We start from the raw sequence: 10,530 nt of genomic DNA on the forward strand, positions 1-10,530 counted from the left end.
GTTTTTCTTTTCAAAATCCCTCAAGTCCTCTCTTCTGTGCATCCCCACCCCAAGAGTAAATTGATTTCCATTAAATTGGTTTCACTAAATAGCTTCTCTCATCAAAATAAGAAGTTCCTCTAATTCTTTGTTAATTAACAATCCTGAGTATGTTTTCTCACAAATGCAAGAGCCACTACTAAACTATCAAAAGCCTAAATAATCCAGTTTTATGAAGGTATGAAATACTTTAGAGATTACCATCGTATTGCAGTCTGCACATCTGTGCAGCACAATCAGGCATCATTCTATACCTGCCAGAAGCACCCTGAGGGCTGCTTCAGTTAGCACCAGAAGTGATAAAGAAAGGAATGAAAGTGAGAAACAGTCATGTAGCTTTCTCCATTCACACTGTTTCTGTGCTATACCAGCAGTAGGAACTAATAATGAGGGAAGTATTGTAGCTGGGAGCTTTCCTAGTGGTTGCTGGGGAGCTCCTACCTCTTTTGCAGGTAGAAACAATGAGTCTGAAACTCCTTTAGGGGAGGGGGAAAAAAACTTAAATTACTTTGCTAAACCTATGTTAGCACAGCCTCTCTCACTACCTTATTAGTGTTTGTGGATGTGTGTGCATGTACCAGTACAAAAAAAAAAAAGGATTCCATGGTTATGGGAATATATGCTAGAAAGTTTAACTACCCTGGGGGAGTTTGTTCTGTAAAATGTTACTGTTGCCACAGAAGTCATCACAGTGGTACACTGAGACTAAGCCACTCATGGCTGTTGAAAACGTTCTGGGTTGCTGTATAAAAGCTTTCTTTCCTTTTAATGTTGAAAAAGCACGCGTTACTTCAGTGCACAAGATGGGGGGAAAACAGGTATTGTAATGAGAAAGATCTTGTCTGTTTCTAGTACAGGTACTACTGGCCAATTAATTTAGTCTTTTACATGTGCCTTAAAGTGTAATCTGGCTTCATATATCTCATATTTGAGCTGCAGCTCACTAGGAGTGCCTCGAAGCTTGTTTGCCCTATGAGGCCTGCTCATGATTTGCACAAAAGGACCCAGGAGACCAACTCAAACCCCATGCAGAGGGCAGTCCCAGTGGCAAACTTGTGAACAGGCAACAAATTTCATTTCAGACCCAGCTTCAGTGCTTTTGTCATGCTCCTGCGGCAAGTCAAAACTTGAATGTTTAGTCCTATTAACTTTTTTGTTGTAAAACCAAAACATGCTGTAGGGGTTAACCTGGAATCTGATGTAAAGCTGCTGTTCATAGCTAATGACTCTTTTTCTTTATTGTCACTGAATTTACTTAATTTGTATTTAGGAGCTTCTTGAGATATTCCCAAGTATGCAGAAGAGGTATGAATGTCTCTCCACAATGTCTCTTAATGTAAAGAACGAACTGAATAGCCAGAAAGCAGTGATAGCTGTGATACTGACTCAGCTTTCATCAGAACAAAGTAAGCAAGTCAAAAGACTTCAAATGGAAAATGAGAAAATAAACAGTCATCTCCAGAATCTATTGAACAGACTCAAGGTACCAACTTAAAATGCTGAGTATGTGGATGCTTCATGTTGCTTTGTTTCATGCTTTTTTTTTTCCAATAAGCTCTCAGTACTAACAGCAAGGATTCTGTATATATGCTCAAGCTTTGATTTTTGTTTTCCGTAAGGCATGCATTCATGAAGCCCATTACAATCCTGGAAAACTGGAGCTATTTAGATTAGCTAACCTTAATTTTTGACTATAGTTCAGCTGCTTTGCACAGCAATATTTCATCAGTGTTAATCCATTTCCATTGGTGTGAAAAGAAGTATTCTGTGCTCCGTAAATGAAATTATGGACCCCTGAGTACATATTTCATTGGAGAGGAAGGGTGTGCAAGACGCCTTGGAGAAGTATGTTTGTTCTGCAAAATTGCCAAGTAGTTTAACTTCTATGGCCTTGCAGACCTTCCCCAATCTGTAGTTCAATGGACAAACAAATTCCAATTATCAGGAAAAATTAAGGTGAATTGAGAGAGAATTTGTTGTCATTAACAGAAGCACATCAAACTATACAGTATTTTTTTTTGTTTCAGTTTCTTTATTTACCATGAAAGTTTCGGTTGGGAGGGGTGGGGGTGTGGAACAATGATGGGGTGACAATTCTGGTAATAAAAATATCAAATAGTTGTATTTTAGAATTATCTATTAACTAAAAATGTTATCAAATATTCTGAAGAACATGATCTCCTAACTTCATATAGACTATTTAATGTTTTTCTTTTTTCAATAGATGCTTTTCAACTTTTATGCTCGAGATGTTTAGGATTTAAGTGATCTCGGCTAGAGTAAAGCTTTAAATTAGCACAGTGATTTTCTATAACTTTAACAACTCTAGGATAAAATCAGTATAACAAAACTATTTTGGTTTTCAAAGTCTAGATGCGTAGAAGGCTGTTCTAGCCTTTTAAGCTATTTTTTTGTGGACTCCTTTAAAAAAGAAAATGCTGACCCAGCTGAAAGTCTCACATGCCATTGCTATATGACATGAGAACTTAGTTTTCGTAGTCGTGTTTCAGTTGTCTTAAACATCTATTTGCTAGGAGAGTAAGTAGACTGAATTATAAAATATGGAATTTTAGCTGGATGCAAGGTAGCATTTTAAAGCATACTCACTGATATGTCCTGTGCTTCTACAACAGTTTCATTTCACTCATGTTTGCTCAAAGAAAAGGGAGTATCATGCTACTGTTAACAAGTATGAAATGGAATTGCTTGAGGAAAAGAGAAAACAAGATCAGCTACAAGCTCAAATTCGGTGTTTCAAGGAGTTTCATTTGAACCAGAATGAAATACCTTCTCAAGTGGTAAATGTTGGTGAAGTGCTGGAGAGTTTGCACTCGGATGCAGAGGTAGCGTTTGAAACAATTTTTCAGACAGAGACTCGTTTATTTTGAGACAGGATGTAACGTGGTTGTGCTAGTGTGATGGGCATTGTTTTCATCTGTTTAAACTTCATTTGGTGAGGGAAACAGAATTGACATTTTGTTAATGCTACCAGTTCTATAAAATGGTTTTTCTGTTTTATGAAGTGTTTCTTACTGATTTGCCCTTTAGAATACGTACTACCTGATCCTAAGATGATTTTTGAAGCAATTAGATAACTTTTTACTAACACATTTTTTTTCTACTTTCACCTTCCCACCTGCCCCCAGGAATGTGGATTGTTTTCTAATTTTCCCAGTAAGGTATAGCAAAATCCATTTTAGCTTAGCAAATATGGTATAATTAGATGTTAAAACAGACTTACTGTAAATATGGAGACCTAAGGGGGCAAAATTTATATTAAACTTGTAGTTATCAAGGCAATGCTTAAACTTGATCTCTTCTTTATACAGAATATTCTCAAAGACATATCAGAAATGGAAAGTGAACTTCTCAGCATAGAGACAGAGTTACAGCAGGAAGAAAGTGATAGAAAAGAAACAACACAATTCTGGGAAGCTTGTTCAGGACTCCACTATGATGCAGAAGAACTTAAAGAAGTGTTAAAAAAAGATAATGAAAGGCTTTTACAAGTCATTAACTTCTGGACTCCAAAAGTAAAGGTAAATTAAGTTAATGAATAAGAAATACATTTTGTGTAAGCACTCTGCAAGTACCTCTGTAATCTGGTTGAAAACAAACACAAAAGGCTATTTTAAAGTTTACTCATTTAATTATTTTTAGTTTATTCAGCAGCACTTAATATAGGCATATTTAGCTGTAAAATGTAGGAATACTTGGAAGATTTTTACAGGCTTTCTTCCTCCTGCAGTCAAACTTGGAAACTTGTGTTTAAAAAGACTTTTGGGGTGATAGTTTTCCGTGTGTATGTGGTGGTGGTATTTTTGTGTGTGGTTTTCTTAAAGAGAATGAATCTTAGGAACTGTAGGTTCATAATTGTTATTACAACATTCCTTGCAGAACTTGGCAGCCTGATGCAATCACATTCTCAAGGCTTTCTGCCTACAAAATTCCATTCTTTTCAAACCACCTTTAAAATGGCTGAAGTGTTCTTTGTTGTATTTTTTGATAAAGCTTAATTGTAATTAACATTCTCACACCTTTTCTACCTTCAGAAAGTTAAATTATCCTAGAGGTCTTTCAGCTGTACTTTCCCTTTTCTTTCTTCCTTATACCACCCACAATTTGGAAAAAAGTCTGTTCTGCTCTCTGAGGTGCATCATGAAGAGCATTTCATGAGATTACATCTTTTAATAACCACATCAGACACCTCTTGGAAAACAGGCTGTGGGAGGGAATCCTTTACCTTCTGACTAGTTCTTAAGAGCAGTTGTCTTGACTTCCAGCGTACGCTTGTTACCAGGCTATTCGTACTATTCTTTCAGCTAGATTATGAAGAGCTCAACATCCTCCTTCTGCACGTGTTGTGACTCACTCTTAGCCTATTGAAAAAGAGTTAAGCTGCTTCTGTAGAATTATTTGTCAGCCTTGACTTCTACAGGATTTCCCAATGCTGACAGGCTGTTAGGAAGAATTCTTTGATAGACATTCTGTGAATCAAAGCTTTTACAACAAAAACAACAACAACAAAAATAGCATTTTCTTCTCTGTGCTAAATAACCCGAGGTCTCTCAATCTTCGTAGGAGAGGTACTCCAGCCCTCTGATCATTTGAGTGTTAGTAATTCCATTTTTGGTAATAACTGTCTTCAAATGTGACACTGAGACAAGAATGTGAAATTAATACAGGCTAAGAAACTTCCTGATTTTTCACTTATTTCTAGCTGGTTCAAAAATTTTATCTGTTCTTCATTACTTATTTTCAGATGCTCCTTCAACTTACTTCAGAGTTGAATGACAGAACTTCCAACTACTGTAAAAATGCTGATATTGAATGGAAACAGAGAAAAGAGAAAACTGAAGAGTTGCTTCAGGAACTAAACACCCTTAAGAAACAACTGGCCCCTGGTGGCTCTGCTCATCTTCTGTTAGAAGAAGAAAACTACAGACTTAATAACCACTTAAAGGCTGCAGAACAAGATAAAAAGGTACAAATATTTTTCTAAAGAAAACTTACTTAATGATTATTTTCTAAGTGAGAGTACTTTAAACTGAAAAGAAAATGAAGATTGATGACTGTAAATCTGTCACACAATACACTGGCCCACAATGGACTTTTCTTTGTAGATTACATTTTTTTTTTCCAAAAGTGGAAGTTTGAGCTCTGCCTGTAATGTGATTTAATGGGCTATTTTCTGTGCATACACACACACAGATGTTAGTTTATAAATCTCTCTAAATGCACCCAATTATTTCTGAAGTATAGGTTCCAATAATGTGATATTCTTTAAATATGTAGCATTCTCTGTGTCAAACTGGAAGCTGGATAAAAATTGTCATGACTCCTAGGGGATTGCACACTCATTTTCCTTCTGTCCATACTTCTAATGTCAAAGTTACTTGTGTTCAAAGCATGTTTTTTAGACTTGAATGTTCCAGAATAGTAACAGATAAAACAGAACAATGCTATAGACTGTATAGGAATTCGTGTTTTGTTTGTTGTTGTTTTGTTTGTTTTTATTAAGAATATTATCCTGTGCTGTGCTGTGATGTTGTTATAACTCTTGGTTTGGTACAACTGGTTGGTATATCTCAACAGGCTATGGAAGTAAAAATCCAAAAGTTGGAAAATATAATAAATGAAGCAGAAAAAAATGTCAGAGAAAAAGATGACAGGATAAATAAGTTACAAGCACAGATAAAAGTAAAAGCAGCTACAAGTGAGCTCACCCAGCTGAAAGACAAACTGAATGAGACAGAGAAGTGCCTCAGCACTGCCCTAACAGAAAATCAGAGTCTCCAGGTATGAGTCAAATTATTTTTTATTTTCATTCTCACAGCAAGGCAAGCAGAGAGCGCTGCAAAGTCGATTTGTAGTTCTGTATGGTATTCTTAGAGAAAAGCACTCTATTCACCTGTTGTAGCGTGCTGTTTCACATGTTACCAGTGCAGCTTTCAGAGACAAAATTTAGAACCCATGTTATGGTATTAGAAGCTGGATTTATCACTTATGATGTATTTCTGAAACATTCTTAAACTTCAAATTTTGAAACCGAAGCATGGGCTGTTTTTTTCTACATAATCTATTTGCATGCTAGTTCAAGATTCCCAGATTACATCTGCAAGCAAGTCAGCAAAACTTGCTAAAAATGTGAGTGCATTCATTACACCAGAGTTAAGATAGCAACTGGTACTATGGTACTATGGTACTAGTTGGTGATATGGGCATTCTTACTCCAGAATAACTTTCTGCTTCCAGCTCTGTCCTGCAACTTCTGGCAGATTGCAGTAAAGGTGCAAAGCAAGCAGTCCCCATATTCATTGCTACATAGCAATCCTTTCTTCATACTAGGTGTCTTGTTTTATTTTCAGGCAAAATTAAATAAAGGTGCGGAGTTGTACAAAGAAGAAATTGATAATCTCAAAACACAATTGGTAAAATATGATATGGAAAGAATGAAGCAATCAAATTCTTTTGATATGAAGTAAGTTCAAGTGCATTATTTTTTTTTTTGAGTTTTTAACTGCTAGCTCTTCCCTAACCCCCACACCCCTGAATGAGAAGTGAGCATTCAGCTTTGGGTTTACTAGGTTTTTATTATAGCTGCATTCCACAGAAAGTAAAAGCCGTATGCATCTCAGTCAGGTTGATTACCAAATAACCTCCATCCCCATGCACCCACCAAAATTTCTCAACCAACCTATGCTCAGCCATAAATCAAACAACTGTTCTGATGAATGTGAGGGGAAAGCATCAATGGAGAGCACTCTGTGGTTCACTGGAGAGAAAGGATGCACAGAGAATAACATAAGCTTAACTTCTGCTTTTCTGTACTTTAGCTAAAATCTAACTGACAGCCAGATGTAGTTTTTTTGTTTTGTTTTACTTCAAATATATTTGTATTTGTTAACGCATTTGAAAATCAAACTAGGTCTCTTGCAACTTTAATAATTAAGCTTAACGTTTTTCTTCTTCCCTCTCCCTGCCCACCAATATAGACTTGCTAATTATAAAGCTCTTGCAGAACACCAAGAAGAACAGTTAAGAAAGCTAAAAGAAGAACTTAGAAGAGTACAGCAAGATCACGATGTTACTGGTAAATTCCAGATCAATATAAGGGATTGTTTCATATTAAACATCCAGTTTTAAGGTTGTGTGGTTAAAATCTAGGCTGACATGCAGGCCTTTTACCTCAAAAGGACATGAGAAGGCTTGGATGCTTTGGAAGAGGTGGAAGGCTAAAACACAGTACCTGCACACACACTGTATTAGAATCACAGCAGTTTTTGTCTGGTTTTGTTTTTGTTATTTCTTTGATTGTGCTTGCAGTTGTGGTGGGTTATGCTCCCATATCTAGTTCTCTAGTTCTAATCATGATATAACTAACCATATAAGCTTCTTAATATCTCCCTGGCAGTGTGATTTCTGATGGTGGGTTTAAAAGATAGCTGTTGTAATGATACTTGTAACCTGGTGAGGTTTTACATACAAAGCTACAGGAAGGAATTTTGTATAAGCATGGCTAAGATAAATATCAACTTGGTTTTAAACACTGACCAAGTAACACACACATTTGTATAAAACTATTTTCTAGTGGTGTCTAAAAAAGAAGCTCCTCAGCAATCCCAAATGCCCCTTACTTGTGGTGGTGGCAGTGGTATTGTTCAGAGCACACAAATACTTGTTTTAAAATCTGAACAAGTGAAGCTACAGAAAGAGAACTTGCAGCTGAAGAAACAAAATGACCTTCTACTAAGGTAAGCGTAAAGATAATAAAAAACCATGTTAACTAAGTCATTTCTATTTAACCTATACTGTTACAGTTTCTTTCCTGGAAATCTGTAGAAGTGAATAACTTTTCATTTTAAGATGTGAAAGAGTCTAGCAAATCTAAACTTTTAAAGGTAGTGATGTGTGTATGCATATATATTTCTTGATGGCTTTTAAGCTTTAAATTGTTTTCTTCTATAAGAATGGAATTTTAAATGCTTTTATCAATAACTGGAAAATGCGTTTTGTTTGGATCTCTTTAGCTTTTGGGAAGGAAAAAAGAAAATTATGCCTCCAAAACTAAGAATACACGTTTGGACGTGGTGGGGGCTTGCATTGCCATGTCTGTGGTATGTCAAGGGAATTGTCATACAGGAACTGTCTTGTCAGGAATTTTTCTTTACTTAAAAGAATTGCTTAATGTTTTTCATAATTAAATGCTGGTGATTTTTTTTCCCTGTTCAGTAATGAGGTTCAATTGAAAGAGGAACTTAGAAAATGGAAAGAAAGAGCCCTAAAATTGAAAGAACGATCTTCGAGAGAGACTACGCGAGAGGCAGTACCAAGGTCTCCAAGGAAGACAGTGTCATATTCCCTTAGAGAGCAAAATTCACCCTTCAAAGAGCCTATTTCTCAGGAAACTGTGACTCAAGATGCATCAAAGCCTCTGCCACTGACGTGTCCAACAAATTTCTTTGATAATTCCAACTTAGGTACACTAACAGGTATGTAATGTGGTGTCCGATTAAGATTAGGAGAGGCAAAATATAAGGAGTGGTCTTCTAGTAAAAGTAGGTGTCCTGTACTTTCTGCATTCAGTCCTGAAACTCTCATGGAAACAGTGTTCTTGAATGCCTAGTTAGCATGTTGTTGAAGGGCTGACCAGCTGGTGCCAAAAAGATTGTATGTGCTGTACAGCACCCAAATACTTAAAACATTCATGAAGATTAGGCAAACGTTCCATTTCTTTTGTTGCAGTGAAAGTGTTGATGATCGATCACTTTAAAAAGAGACTAGGCAGAGTGTCATTCCTACCAGATCGATGATGCTATAGAATCTTCTGCTTTTTAACATTACCTGAGTTAAGTACCTGCTTCTGGCAAAACTGATTCTCATAGACTGCTCAGTCATCTATTCAGAGTTAACTGCTGGTTAACTTTTTTTTCTAAATTTCTTTGCTGAGATGGTCGATTTTAGTCTTTTCACGTGAAATCTGCTAGTCTGGCAGCTTCCAGCTGCGGTGACAGCTGCCCTAGTCAGGATGTCTCATCTCTGGCCTGGTAACTTCTGGGGAAATCTAGTGATCAGTGCTGGCATATTAACACTACTGCCCTCATCAACTCGCGTCTAGAAGCTCCTATAAGACCCCAGCAGACATATTAAAGACTTAACAAGTTTTCAAGGTATTAATGGCAGGCTTCCAGAAAGAATGACTCATTGCCATTTCTTGTGATGGCCAACTTAATAATGGCAACTTAATAATAGTACAGACTTCTTAGCAACACCATGCTTCTTTGAGGCCAGCTTTGGTAGCTGACTCCTAAAACCCTAGTCAAGATTAAATTGCTGTATTCGTACTACTTGTGAAACTGGGAAAGCATTACTGTAATATTCTTGTGTTCTGTATAGATACGCGACCTGCAGGAATAGAGCCCACAGAAGAATATCTGAAGCAGTGGTTTGGAACTTCAGAGAAAGATAAAGCCCCTGATTGTACTACCCAGTAAAGGTGTTCTGTTGTAAGCTGCCTTTGCAGTGGTAACATCCAGAATCTGCCTCTATGGAAGACAGTTCCTTCAGGTTAAATCATCAACTGTGGGAAGAGCTCTGGCAGCATGCAATTCCCTTGTTGTCCTGGAGCTGCTGCTTCCCCCAGCTGGAAGAGCTGCAATACAAGAACAAAAATTGAAAAGCAGTCATGTTGCCTGCAAACTGCTGCTGATGTTCTTCTTCGGTTATTTTCTGGATAGCGAAGAAAAAAAAGCTAACATACTGAAGAAAAATGGACACAGGAATGAATCACAAACTAATCTACTATGAAACTTCTCAAACTTCTCTGGCATTCCTGCAACAGTCCTGTCTGGGTGGTTTCTATCTTCAGAGAGCTGTTGATTTGGAAAGAACTGTTCTCACTAGTTACTTTTTGTTTCTCAGTATAGAAGTTTTATGCTTTTTTTTTTTTTTTTTGAGACTGTGGAAACTGCATTTTTATCACAACTTTAACCTCTGTGTTGGGCACTGCAACTGAAGCTACTCGTTTTCTGTTTTGTAAGGCACAAAATCAAGGATTTCTCTTAAACTCTTTACAATATTTCTGCAGCTCAGTCAATTATGGTGCCAGGAATAACTTTGTATTTTGTATCATCTTTGAGTATACTTCTACTTCCTGTTTGAAGTTGGACATCTGGATTATTTTTTTCCAAACAGTAAGCAATGGATTTAATTGATGCTTCAGTTACTCTAATGAGTGAAAAACAAATTGTACAATCAGGGCTGTATGGCAGACTGTTTTACTATCCTGCTTACCTGAATTTTGAAACTTATTTTTTATGTCCTGTATAAGAAGGTTTGTTTTGACAATAAACTTTAATGTGTTCAGTATTTCAAAATATTTCTGCTGGTCACTTCAGTTTTGTGGACACATGATGCTATGATTTGAGGATGCTGATTATAATATTCAGTCTAAAAAGTCTTATAGTAATCTTACCACTTTCATCATTATTA

At 36.7% G+C, this 10,530-nt stretch overlaps 1 protein-coding gene across 1 annotated transcript in view; it reads left to right on the plus strand.

Annotated features, from left to right (window-relative positions):
• The window catches only part of CENPE (centromere protein E), a 35,853-nt gene extending 25,438 nt beyond the window's left edge, over positions 1–10,415 (plus strand). Inside the window, exons 35-44 of the mRNA XM_083835600.1 lie at positions 1,310–1,522; positions 2,673–2,882; positions 3,369–3,578; positions 4,802–5,023; positions 5,635–5,838; positions 6,408–6,520; positions 7,035–7,132; positions 7,631–7,793; positions 8,272–8,531; positions 9,436–10,415. Of these exons, the coding sequence (XP_083691726.1) occupies positions 1,310–1,522; positions 2,673–2,882; positions 3,369–3,578; positions 4,802–5,023; positions 5,635–5,838; positions 6,408–6,520; positions 7,035–7,132; positions 7,631–7,793; positions 8,272–8,531; positions 9,436–9,533 (1,791 nt within the window). The 3' untranslated portion in view covers positions 9,534–10,415. The remainder of the gene's footprint in view (positions 1–1,309; positions 1,523–2,672; positions 2,883–3,368; positions 3,579–4,801; positions 5,024–5,634; positions 5,839–6,407; positions 6,521–7,034; positions 7,133–7,630; positions 7,794–8,271; positions 8,532–9,435) is intronic.
• Positions 10,416–10,530: the final 115 nt, after the last annotated feature.

This window comes from Anser anser (genome assembly GCF_964211835.1).
Source record: "Anser anser genome assembly, chromosome: 4".
NCBI lineage: Eukaryota > Metazoa > Chordata > Aves > Anseriformes > Anatidae > Anser > Anser anser.